Source organism: Macrosteles quadrilineatus, unplaced genomic scaffold, assembly GCF_028750875.1.
Source record: "Macrosteles quadrilineatus isolate MER2022 unplaced genomic scaffold, UCM_ALF_1.0 Scaffold_9__3_contigs__length_116548681, whole genome shotgun sequence".
NCBI classification, from domain to species: Eukaryota; Metazoa; Arthropoda; class Insecta; order Hemiptera; family Cicadellidae; genus Macrosteles; species Macrosteles quadrilineatus.
Genome location: NW_026542602.1, coordinates 2,443,037 through 2,456,639, shown reverse-complemented (window position 1 = coordinate 2,456,639; position 13,603 = coordinate 2,443,037). Strand labels below are relative to the sequence as shown.

At 33.9% G+C, this 13,603-nt stretch overlaps 2 protein-coding genes across 2 annotated transcripts; one reads left to right on the top strand and one right to left on the bottom strand.

The window, feature by feature from the left end:
• Nucleotides 1-470: 470 nt before the first annotated feature.
• LOC129003180 (signal recognition particle receptor subunit beta-like) lies at nt 471-4,734 on the bottom strand. Its single transcript, XM_054431450.1, has 5 exons — nt 4,344-4,734; nt 3,271-3,437; nt 1,855-1,994; nt 1,194-1,325; nt 471-732 (listed from the first exon to the last, which is right to left on the bottom strand). The coding sequence occupies exons 1-5, from the start codon at nt 4,459-4,461 to the stop codon at nt 522-524; spliced, it is 768 nt and encodes a 255-aa protein (XP_054287425.1). The 5' UTR covers nt 4,462-4,734; the 3' UTR covers nt 471-521.
• Nucleotides 4,735-6,616: 1,882 nt separating this feature from the next.
• Nucleotides 6,617-9,111, top strand: LOC129002838 (protein HGH1 homolog). The gene has a single exon (XM_054430931.1). It carries the CDS (start codon nt 6,733-6,735, stop codon nt 7,804-7,806), a length of 1,074 nt encoding a protein of 357 aa, XP_054286906.1. The 5' UTR covers nt 6,617-6,732; the 3' UTR covers nt 7,807-9,111.
• Nucleotides 9,112-13,603: the final 4,492 nt, after the last annotated feature.

Here is a 13,603-nt window from a genome sequence, read left to right as displayed (position 1 = left end):
GGATAGTGTTAGCATGATTGTAACTTAAATTTGTGCATTTATCGTTGTTTTGTGTAGCTATAATTTGTTTATTCCCAAAACAACTTTTCGTTCTCAATTGACCCTCTATCGAATGACCTGTGTTGCCTGTACAACGAGGCATTTTGAGAAGGAGAAAACCGGCCGGAATGCATTAGGTTTATCAATAACGAAGATAAACATGGTCTGAGTTACACACCGGTAATCTTTGAGTTGACTCTTTTAAACTCATTGTAAATATGACTGTTATTCGTTTTGAAATAACTCCTGTAATACTTTGCAATTGCTCGAATTCGAGCAACATGTACACTAGTTTTGAATTAATTTTAGACTGTACTACTATAAACATTATACATTTCAAACTATAATACATAGCTATGATTATAAATTACATACATATGACTACGTTGTGGGGAAAACTCTTTAAAATCATTACACAGTTCCAAATAAACCATTTATTTGTCAAAATACAAAAAAAAGTAAAAAACATGTGAGGTCATGATCTAAGCGATGGAAGCGATCCACTTGTGGACGGCCTTGAGATCGGCAGTAGTCTCTGGAGTGGTGTTGAAGGCACAACCCTCGGCAAACTCCACAGTGATGGGGGCGAGGTGGTGGAACTCAAAGTCTTTACCCGGGATACCCAGAGTAGCTTGAGTCGTAGAGCCGTCAGTGCCTGTCAGCTGACTGCTCTTGGTGCGACGGACGACATTGCTGGAACAGACAAACACTTTGTTGACTCTCTCAGAACACTAATCATATTCCAGTCTTGTATCGTTACCAGCTGACTAATTCATTGCAGCCTTAGACTACCAAGTGTGTCCGACTATCGAGTACCTATTGAATTATGAAATGGACAAGAGTAGGGGTGATCCAAAACAACTGATTATCTAACAGTACGGCTGGGTAGCTGAGTGGTTCAGGTACTCACATTACAATCAAAAGGCCATCGGTTCATAAATCAATAGTTTTTGGAGGTTTGAAACAAAACACAGCTAACCTTGGTCTTTAGGCTAAAATAAATGTTCAGGCTATAAGAACAGCTGGTCTTAGTCAGTAACCACGCAAACACAGAATCAAATTCTACACTCACTTTACTCATGCTTCAAATTCACACTGAAATGAATGAATAATGTCGGTAAAGTTTTGTACTGTGTAGGTAAAGAGACACTTACAGTTCCTTCTCCAGCATAGCCTTGATTGGTTGAGAGCCCTTGGCCAGAGTCTGGTCTTGCTTGTTGCACAACAGAAGCAGTTTGGGAGCCGCAGCAAGGATCACCGGGTCAGTCAAAACTGTATACAACAACCTGTAACATGCGACGAGTCAATTACTGTAAAGATACGCTTAAAATCTAGGTCCTATTCCTATAAATAGACCTGTGGTATTTTTTATATTTTACCCCGATAACTCACATTTATATTATGTAGTTAAGATATAGATAGGAGAGGTAAAAGAAATAGACTAAAAAGGTTTAATAACTTGCTTAGTATTCTGGTGAATTGTTTTGTCCAGTTAGTTGAATGATGAATATTCTTATCATTTTAACTTTGTGGGGGAGCGAGCTGGTCTAGTGGTTAGAGCGTGGGACTTTGGTATAGGGTTCCAATCCCGCTGAATCACCAATGGATTTTACCTAAGTTATATTGTCGCAACCCCTAGGTCCAGCCTGATGTAATGTGAAAAACAATCCCAGACGTCCCTAGTGTCCTAGTACTAGGGTCCAACATTAAAAGGGTATGGACCAAAAAAATTAACTCTGTGCAAAATTGATCTCAGGAAATCTAGGCCTAAATCTACTACATAGTTTTTTTAACGACAGCTTAAATGGTACTTACTCTGCGACATCCCTGATTTCCTTTTGTACCGTGGTGGCATCCATGACGAAGATGATGCCTCTCGCAATACCTTTGTACAGGTCAAAGAATTTTCCACGAACTCGTTCATGTCCAGGAATGTCTACAACCCGTAAGAAGCCCTGGAACAATATAGTCAACATGGCAAGTGTTATGGTAGATGATGTTGATTTCAGTAGATTAACAGGCAAGCTGGGATTGAAATGGAATCAATAACAATCAACAGGGCGTAGGCTCTGGTCTAGCAAAATAAGTAATGAGTCATGGCAACACTAAATAAAATGCTCTTCTGGCATGACGACATCGTAGGTGACGGCAATGGCGTAATTTTTGCTGTTTGTGATCAGCTGCTTGTTTTATAATCTTTTCTTGGAAAACAAAAATATAACTAAAAAAATAACAATACGTCATTGTCGTCGTCTATAATGACGTCATGCCTGTGGAGCATTATGGCCTGTTCATTTAGTGTTGCCTTGAATCAGTAGGAATAATTAGTAGGATTTAAAAAACTTCCACCTTCGCATGATTAAGTAGAGGCCTAATTTGATTAAAATGTTTAAAAATATTTTACATTCCAAATACAGTCTCGTCATTAATGCCACTACGATTTTTGACGAATTATCAAACCTGATTTTCTGGATGAAAACGGAATTTGCCGTAAAAGTGTTCAAAATGGTCCAAACAGTAAATAAAAAATATACAAGAAAAAATGTTCGGGGTAAAACAGGCGTTTCCTCAAAAAGTGCTCAAAATGGCTAGACCTATATAATGAGAGAACTATAGGTACTACTTTTTTCTAACATCGTTTGGAGGCCCTAAACCAAACAACGCTACTGATTCAGGTTAGGTTGAAGCAACCTTGCATGACGCAAATCCAATAAAGGCCTGGCAATATCATAAAGCCTTAAGATACAAAGCAGCCGTTCAATTAAATTACCTTAATGCATTACCTACTGTGTTAGCCTAATTAAAAACCTTTTAAAATGTTCAATAATCTTTGTAAAACGTAACAAAAGGATTAATTTAAAATAAATTATGGCCGTTAAAATCATCTTTACGTTACTTTACCTAACATAACGCAAGTTGCCTATAAGTGTCAATGCATGTTTAAACAAAGCAATTTGTAACGGTTTGATTTTGTTTGTTGGGAGTATGTTGTTGTTATCGTCTTTAATTCGATGAATTAGAACCGAGGATGGGTTGGGATGTGGCAATCAAGTGGTTAAAATATATAGGTACTCTTAGTGCTAGGAAACGTGCTCTTCACGCTCTGGTTATACAATGTTATTAAGCTTCTGTAAAGATGGTGATAAATTTATAAAATTTCTCACTAGGCCTAGATTTACTTATATTTGGTTATTTTACAAATAGGCTACTGTAACTTAATTTGTTACTTACATTATTTACTATGAAGTCCCCAGCATTTTCTTTAATTGATGTGTGAGAGTTGACATAGCGACTATAAAGCAGCCGAGAGAATACTAAAGTTTTGCCAGCATCGCAAAGTCCCATGATCAACACACCTCTTCGAGCATTTTGTCTGCGCTGCCACAGTACAAATAAAACTGCAAGAGATAAAGGTTATCTTTATTCTACCTTGCATTTTTTTAAAGTCCGTAATGCTGACGTAACTTAATAAAAGTAATAAGTACTAAATAATTGTTAAGGATTATTATGTACCAGCTAGCTTACCTGGTAGATAGAGTCCAGATTAGCCTTGATTACACATAAAACACATAGGCCTAAAACACATAACACAACACAGAAAAACTTAATATTTCGTCCCAGTTAGGGACTTCATCAGAAGGGAGAAGAAAGAAAACTGGCAGTTACAGTTCAAATTCCACATAATAATCCTACATATTAATCCTAATCAGCCAATTGGCCTTTCCTAACTCCTAACCTATAAATAATTGTTAAGTTATTCTCTGTTTATTTGTTACGGTTAACCTATATAAATAAGAGGGTAGTTTTTTAGGTGAGGGATATGAAGAGGGTAGTTTTTTAAGTAAGGGATATGAAGCTTCTCAGTTGTTTCTTGTGGTCCACAAACATATCACTGGCATTATCTCTAGTAGGTACCATGGGACATTCAATAATAAGTAGGCCTACGTACATCAAAGTGTACAAGTAAGCTGCGCGAATGGCGCCATTCAATCAAGAATTATTGATGCCAAAAACGGCATACAACTATAGGCCATTGTTTGTCATGCACTGTTATAGATGTCAGCACTGTGTTTACACTGAGAGTAGAGACAATAAAACCAGAGTACTGTGGTTCATTCTACAATAAAGTATCCACTCAAACATTGTCTAGGCTAACTTATCATAACTTAAGTTATAGTAACTTAAGTTAAGAGACATTGACATTTTGTCCATAGGCCCTAAATCTAAATATTTGTCATTTTGCAAACAAATTGCGTACAGGTAGGATGGTGGCTTGTAGAAATTAATGGTAAAAAGATACTTACTTATAGTTATAATAACAGCAATCACAGCGACAATGACACCAAGCATATGGGAATTGAGACCAAATGTTGGATCGAACATTTTATCCTTTTTTACATGTACATCTGAGTCTGTTGACATATTTATTTCAATTTGTAGTCTCCGTGTCTATCTTAAACACACAAGTTAAGAGAAAAACGCAAACAAATTCAAACCTGGTGAAAACACTGAAAGGTTACCTAAAAAAACAAGTTATAAATTATGTCTTCATTATAAGTTGAATGATGTTCAACAATCAAAATTAGGAATTTTACTCACAAGCAAATTCCCAACCTACTTTAAACACTAGACAATATTACTATCAAAGTTTTTGTTGAAACTTGAAACCTAATCAAATAATGTTATTTAGTCTAACTCAACGACAACAACTAGACAGAAGACACAGCTCCAGCTGACAACTTTGACTTCCATTCATTCCAAAACGGCGACACGACACAAGGTTTAACTTTTTTTTAGTCTCCAGTCCTCAGACTAAAGAAGAAAGAATTCCATTTATCATAGGTTAAAGTATACAAGAAGTAATATTTTTGTTATTAAAGTGTTAATGTTATTTATCTTATTTTTATAATTTTAAAATCCAAACATGCGATCTTACAATCTGTGAACTATGTGTATCATTAACACCATTGGCTTTTGTCTTGTTTTTGTTTTTTGTGTTTTTGGGGAGGGATCGTCCAAATATACCAAATATATATAATATGTTATACGAAATCATACTTTAAAGGGTATACCGTATACCGAGCCGGATGCAAGACTTTTTTCTATCATAGATGGTCAATTTAAAATCTCGCTAATCAATCACCAATGATTTTAGAACTGTAGTGGTGAGTTGAGTGTCGGTGCAAACCAGTGCCATAGAATTTAGGGTCAACATTAAACTGTAGATCCAGCTTTAACAAAAGTACTATTTGATTGAGTGGACAGGGCCTTATCACGGCCGCCTTTAACTACAGGCCGCGGCCTAGTAGAATTGGCAACATCGCAAGTGGTGTTGCGCACCACTAAAACAGCCCAGCCAAGACACAGAGACATACACCAGCACAACACACGACATGCCGCCAATTTTTCCCTCGAACAACACCATCTGAGTCTGTACGAGAAGAAACCATCCTACAAATGTGCTCTGTACTTTAACAACCTACCAGAGCACCTCAAGAGAGAACAACCCAATCTGTTCAAGAAGCACCTAACAACATGGCTTATGGACCGGCCGTTTTACTCTGAGGATGAATTCTTAAACAATAAGCTACCATGAAAAAAAGAAGAAAAAAATAAAAAAATCTAATTGTAATTGCAAATTACTGTAATAGTTTACGTACATACTGTACATTTTATGTACCTGACGCATGAATGTTCTCTAGGAATATTTCAATAAAGATTTTGTCTATTGTCTATTGTCTATTGTTGTTCAGTGACAGACGTCCCACAAGATAACATGGCAGGCAGGTGACATCAGCTCATTTATTCGCACTTTATTGATTTAATTTTTAATTTATGAACATAAATTTATTAAAATATTTAAAATAAAACATACAGAATTGAAAATTGAGAAAAATGAATTGAAATCTATATCTGTACATTTTTAAGCGGAGTCAATATTGTCATAGACCAGTAATCAATCTTTTGTAAATACACAAATACCATTAGTTGCTTCCAAAAAAAAACAGCTGTTACAACACCACTTGCGACGTCACCAGTTTGAAGGCCGCGGCCTGGAGTTAAAGGCGGCCGTGGCCCTATACTGTATTAAACCATTAATTGGCTTTGATAAGCGATATTTCATCATGAATTTGAAATTTGTGCCACCAACCTTAAAACAGTGGGCCATCAACTACATGTAGATTGACATTTAGATAAAGAGATGCTTCTTAAGTTCTTTATTCTTCTCTTCTATGTTTTCATTATATTATTTTATGTTAATTTAATACCATTCGCATTCTATATATTTCAGGTCTAAATTAAAATAAGGGATATCAAGGTTCTTTGTGGATAAATAAATATTCTTTTCTTGCCCAGCTCACTTACATTTGATAAATAGTTGTATAGTACTTCATAATCAGTGCTTTTAAAATATTAACAATAAGATACTCATGACATTAAACTGGCCTGCAGATGTAAAGTTTGACTCTTATGTCTGCTAAGAAAAAAAAAAAAACGGTTTTTGTTTTGTCAGATCAGAGATCAGCTGTGCTGTAATGAATTTTGTGTCTGTTTGTTGTGTTGTGCTTGTGAATGAATGTGCACGTGCCTCAGTTTAAAATTTAAGGTTAACCTATTTTGTGTTTATTTTGATCAAAACGAATAAATGCAACTTGTAAGTAGTTTGTGTGTGTGGTGAAATAAATTTCAGTTATGGAAATGCAAAAAGTGTTTAAAGATATTGCTTTGCTCCTTGGAGAAGGCCCAAAAACTAATCAAAGTGACCAAGCTGTTATGCACAACATTTTTGATGTTATACTAAGCTGTACATCTATAGAGGAGTCATGGGAATTTTTCTCTGGACAATTTCTATCTGCTATGGTTAAGTATGCTTGTCCTAATTCATGCTATAGTGAAATTGTTTTCAAAATCTGCATTAATGTACTTTCAGTGGAAAGTTTAAGTTCAAGGTTAAGTACATTGCCAGAAATAGCAAAGTTAATAGAATTATCTATCGATAGCATCACAGATAAAACCTGCCTGTATGCCGACACATGTTGTATGTTTCTTTCAAATTTGACAAGACTGGAAACAAGTTGCGAATTTATATCAGAGAATATAACACCACTTCCAGAGACTTTAAGGCGCTTAGTGACAGCATTTACTATTGTTGGATACAACCCTAAGTGCTCTTTGGACCAACTGGCAATGGTGTTCTGCAACTTGAGCCAAGTTGCAAACATCAGAAATGTCATGACTCTAACGGAGAACAATATTCTTCAGAAACTAATTCCTTTTATGAATCATGATAATCAAACTCGCCGAATTGGGATTATTGGTGTTGTCCATAACTGTGCATTTGATACAAGTATACACAGTTGGCTGCTCAGTGATGAAATAGATCTGCTTCCACGCCTCCTTTTGCCTTTAGCAGGTCCTGAACAGTTTGACGATGAAGACAATGACAAATTGCCAATAGATTTACAGTTTCTTCCCGAGACTAAAACCCGAGAATCCAATCCTGAAATCCGAAAGCAATTGCTTGAAACATTAAATCAGCTGTGTGCTACAAAGTTTGGCCGACAATTTCTAAGAGATCATAATGCATATATCATCCTGAGAGAGCTGCACAAATGGGAAGAAAACTCTTCAGTTCTACTTGCTTGTGAGAATGTGATTGATATTCTTATAAGAACAGAAGAGGAAATTGGTTTTGATCATTTAAAAACTGTTGACATTCCAGAAGACTTAAAGGAAAAGTTTAATAAACTCACTTCAAGTGAATAGACCTTTAGATTAAATACATCAAGTTACCGGTACAGTCTTTTTAAAAATAGTAATTACGTATTGGGGCTTAGATATTTTTAATTTAGTAACTTCAACTAAAGCTTTACAAGAAGAGCATTGCAATGTTGGTAGGGTGCCAAATAGTAGGCTATCCAGACCTGACCTACTTGAAAGACTCAGGTAAATTTATTATTTTAACATGAATACTTTTGTGTAGGTCTAGTTTCAATATGCATTTGGGGTACAGTTTCTTAACTGGGCTACAGTATGCTATTACCGATTAAAACTATTGATTCGATTAGTAAATCTTCATTCAATTTTTTCACTATCAGCAAGTTTGGTTAGTTAGGTTAGGTTATGACAAGTTTAATTTTATTGATGCTATAGTAAAAATATTGATTATTAAGCAATATTTTCAATTCGATAGTTTCAATTGATATTAGCATAGCCCATTTAAGAAACTGTACCCCAACTGATAGCTTTTTTTCCAAGTCTGATGTTTACAAATTCGACCACCTTCCAAGAGATGGCAGTTGGGACGGAGATTAATACTGGTTTAGGCCTACAGGATGGACGTGGCGAGTCAAAAGTGGCAACCGACGGAAACAGCTGTGGCACTTTTCACAACTGAGCTTTTGTGTAATGTTTATAACTTGTTCGTTATTAGCGGTATCATGGCAATAGGTCAGCCGTAGCCACACATCAATGATTTGTACTAGAGGATTCTATGATTATAGTTAAACTTTGTCCTGCTAAATGATTATTAGCTATGACTACAGGTAGGCCTAGGCCTATAAAAATTCTCGACTATTACCTATTTGCACTGTGTTTAAACAGTGCTGTCTCTCTTGTTATCGGTATTAGGAGTTTTAAGTTTATGATTTTAAATAGAAGGGAAGGGTAGTAGTTTGTTGTTTGAACCCAGATGGCTCTTGTGTGTAAAAACAAATTAGCTGCCTAACGTCAAATTCATATTGAAAACCGAATAGGTAAGCTAAGTGAGTGAATCAGTTGCACAACTGTGAAACTAGGAAAGCGATATCATTTGTTTTTTGTCCCAATGCTACCACATTAAGTTTATCATTACTGTTCATTTTTTATAAGCTCACCCCTACTTTGCAGAATAGACTTCATTTCACGTTCACGTACATTAAGGTCGAAAGAGGCCGCCAACCTCTTTAAAAAAGCACTCAGGTTGTCTTACAAACAATATAAAAGTGCCAAATTATCTTTTATATGTTATCCTTTATGTTAAGTTTTTATCTTGTATATTTTTAAATTAAGCTAATTAGGCCTACTGTTGTTGGGAAAATGTATAAAACAAATTATTGTAGGCCTACATGTACATATTGTAAATAAAATTTCCTTTTAATTACTTTTTGTCTTTATTATTTCCTATGGCACCATCAACTCAGTTGTTTTATTTTTGATTAGCTGCATAACAATTACAATTCAGTCAAACTTTAAAGGATGGATTTGGTACATGCTGATTAAAGGGGAAAACAGAGTGTTTAAAGAAAAAGTCGTCCATTTATACTTATAAACAGTAGACCTACTAAGCATAAAAATTATAGGAAAAATGGGAATAGCCCACCATATAGGCCTATCCCTGGTTACTTTGGTACCCTACATCAGTCTCAGTACATACAAAAGAACAGATATATTGGTGTGGGTTTGTAAAATGATTACACGATGAACATATAAAAACATTTATTGTTTTCTGCAACTGAAATACACAAGTTTTAGTCGTTGCGTTTCCAGAAAATAACCCTATACATTAAAGGAACTGAAGAGCAGTTGTGTAATACATTTGGACTTGGTTAAGTATAAAACATTTAGGTAATGGTTTAACACTCGCCTACAATAATATTATACAGAAAGAGTTAGTCTTATGTATATTTATATGAGCACTAAGGTCTATTTCCTAGAAATAAGTCAGTTACTGTACTGCACTTATCAGATTATATTTTCTATGATTTCTTGGAAATAAAACAAACTAGATCATAAATAGAGGAATCCATTGTCGTTCTTTTGCTTAGGTAACTTCTTGTTAAGTTTGGTATGGAAATAGCTCAAGCTGGAAAATGTAGTATTTTAGTAAATAAATTCTCCCATCATTCAACTAGATGTCACTGTTTATCTTTACAAAACAATAATTCAGGGTATTTTTTCAAAGCCACGCTTAAAAAATGACAAAACTGTTTACATAAAGTTTGATGCATTCTGTATAGGCCTAGAGAAAGTTGACCTCAAAGTAATAATTCAAAACTAAACAGCTGAAGCCAGGATTTGACTGCAAATGCCTTGTTACAGCTGTTTTCTATTTGGATTTCTGGATTTACTACCTCGGTCAGCGCAAACTAGATTTGTGAGTTTTTCAAGAAACATCACATAAATGGTCAAATATCCCCTAATTACAAACAATTTTATGAAATACAATGTGTTAAGAAAGTAAACTATTTATTTAGTGACAAGTTTAACCGGATAAAATCCGAAAAAATGGACTATGACTTAATTGTTATTTACATTCCTTTTTCTACACCTACATCTATTTTCCTGTAGTATCTGGAAATTATTACAAAGTAGTATATGACTAGACGAAGATAACATTGTTTTGAGAATCAATTCAAGATAAAAAAATTTATAGAAAATCAACCCCAGGTACAGTGTTAGGTTAAAGTAAATATTTTAATATTGACAACCTTAAGAGCTTGAGAAAGAAATTTAAAATGTCCATGAGCGGCTTAAATAGTGTTTTAAGAAAAAATACATACAGTACTAGAATACGTACATAAAAAGGCTGTGGATGAGTTGATTTGACCCAAAATTTTAAAAATCATGATTAAACATAATAACATGTTGTCTTTATTTTTTTAATAAATCATTAGGATTCAAAATGTTTTGACTTGTAATGTTAAGTTACAAATTGTTACAGTGTAGGAGCTTAATAGATTTTGAATGTCTTGTTAGAAATATATTTTTAGATTTTCATCTTTTTAATTTTTTTTATAAAGAAACTATTCTAGCATCTAAATAGATAATTTTTCTATTAGCCTGTTAATGTTTTAGTGAATTTCACATTTCTAAAGATTCTTAGAAGCTATTATACTATATCTGCGATTTGTAAGAATTCATATGCCTACTACCGGTATTAGTGTGTAGCACTATTCAATTTCTACACGAAACAAAACTTTGAATGCCGAGAAAGACATAGACCCACATTAAGAGCGAGAAAATCTAGATCAAAAAAAGTTAAACTACCTTACAACTATCATAAGTAAATATAATATATGTATAGGCCATACGATAGTATATACAAGTTATGGTTACAGTATTAGAGTAATAGCATTGTACATATATGCTACATTGGATAAAATATGCAGAAGAGTTGTTTTGCATCTTTTACGACTTGGAAAGTATTTATCAAATACAACTTAAAACAATCAAATATGCAGGTACACTCAATTTTTAACTATTCTAATTATTATTTTAAGGCATTTTTAGACTTAATGCCTGATAAAGCTGAACAAAAGTATATAATAAAGTCAGTTTTGAACAAAAAATATACAGATATTTAAAGAGTTATAATAAATTACAACGTACTGGCTGATCAACCTTTACAGTGGTACAGTTGGCACTAGATATCACATGATACATACAAACTCCATAATCCTATCAGCTGATATGATATCTGTAATAGTGACCTTGAATTCTATATTCATGTTTTGTAAAGAAAACCATAATTTTACCACCAGTAAAATCATGGGTAAACAAATTAATTTGTACCTCTACGTAGTCTTGATAGAGGGGTCTTGGCCAGAATAGGTGATAGGAACTTCTGCACAGTGCTCGCTGATCGGGCTCTACTTTGCTTGTTGCATGATTATTACCCTAATGTGTATGTACGTTCACGCTAATCATACTAGAGTTGAAAGCGCAAGATCGTCCCATTAGCAAGTTTCATCTGAACCTTACTTCTCTATGGTTTTTCCTGCTGAGAATTACCTAATGTACTGGTAAGCCTGAGCGCTCTTGGTATCAAAAACAAAATCAAACATAATTTGTATCTCTAATAATCGAATATACATTACAAGTTGTTATGAAGCATCAAGTTGAATTTTGTAAGCATACTAATTTTGCTATTATTTTAAGCTATCCGACACTTACCCGAAAGTGTCGAGTTATCAAGAGCCAACTGTAGATTAAGAGAAGACTGAGCAATGACATTTAAACTTTACTAATTTACTTAATTCCACTCCATGATAGTATTTATTACACTTATAACTAAGTAATAGCAATAGCTAACTCACAGAATCACAACCTCTTGTTTTTCAAGATCAGAAACAAGGTTACATTGAGTGTGCACGTAGATAATTTGACTTGTGGTTTTGGTAATGAACTTCTTGAGCAAGCCACTTTGGCTCGAGGCTGATGAACAACATTGAAGCAGGGGTGAAAACTGTTTTATGGGCTAAAATTGTATGATGGATAAACACGAACAAAAACCATTTCATAATTATTATAACAATGAATAACAATCATAGTTTTATTTTGCAAAGCAATAATGTTTTGTGAATACAAAACTGTCTTGCCAAAAATCTTGTGACTGTATTGGTGTTTGTTAAAGTTTAATTTTGTAAGGGCTGTGTTTGACTGTAAACTGAAATTGACAAATTTAGGATTGTACTGGTACGGTTCTCGAAATGCAAAAATCCAGCACATATACTTTCACTTTTCGAAATGATTTAGGTATGCAGAAAAATCCACTGAACCTAATGCTAGAAAAATAAATGTAAAAGGTCCGTTACCAGTCAGTAAGTTTTTCAATATGGGAACGATCACCATCGTCTAATACAGAAATTGAATATAAAACTTGTTGCCTTTCTACATTCACACTCAATGCATCTTGGCTCTAGGCTATTGAGTAACAACTTTAAAAGACACCTGCTACTGTTTGTGAAAAGAAAGTTGCATCTCCATAAGAAAATGTTTACCTATAATTTTCAATATTTATTATTTAACTGCTCACTGGAGTAGTATGATCAACATAATGTTTATAAAAAAGTTGGTATTTATTCTTAACATTTTAGAGTAGTATTCACAAAACACAGTTTTTCATTTCTTTTTTAAGTGTGAGAAAATTTGAGAAAGTATTTCATTACAAAGAAGAAAAAAATTCAATGATTCCGACAAGCTGGCTAGTTTAACAACAATTCTCTAACGTCACCAGCAGTGAGCACGTCAAGGTGTTAACTTACTGTGTCACCTCTGCCAGTGTTTGTACTATGATAAGGTATGGATTACAGAATATAAATATTATCTTTAATACACTAATACAACATAGGGGAAAGAGGTTTAAAATATTGTCGATATGAGCAACCAATTTTGTACCCTATCTAACAAAAGGCTATTAGATAGTAACAAGACCAGGGCTGGACCGTTTTGTAAATTGAAAAAATGCCATCTCTGCATAGGAATACAAATAAAAGAAAAACATTAAATCTGCGAAACCTCTCTTGCATTCACAAATAATAATTCAGAAATTTTAGAAAGGGGAAAGAATAAAATACATTTTAAAATATATTGTTCAAATGGTTTGATTAAATTTATCTTTGTTTCTTTAAACTGGAGTGAAGAAGTTTTAGTTGAAGATGAGTTTTAATATTTTATAAAAAAAATCCAATGACAGATTATTTATAAAAAAATATGTAAACTGTTTATTATAACTATTTTGTATTAATTCATTTGTAATGTTAATATTTAGTATTTTCCAATATTTCTACAGTTTGGAAAAATT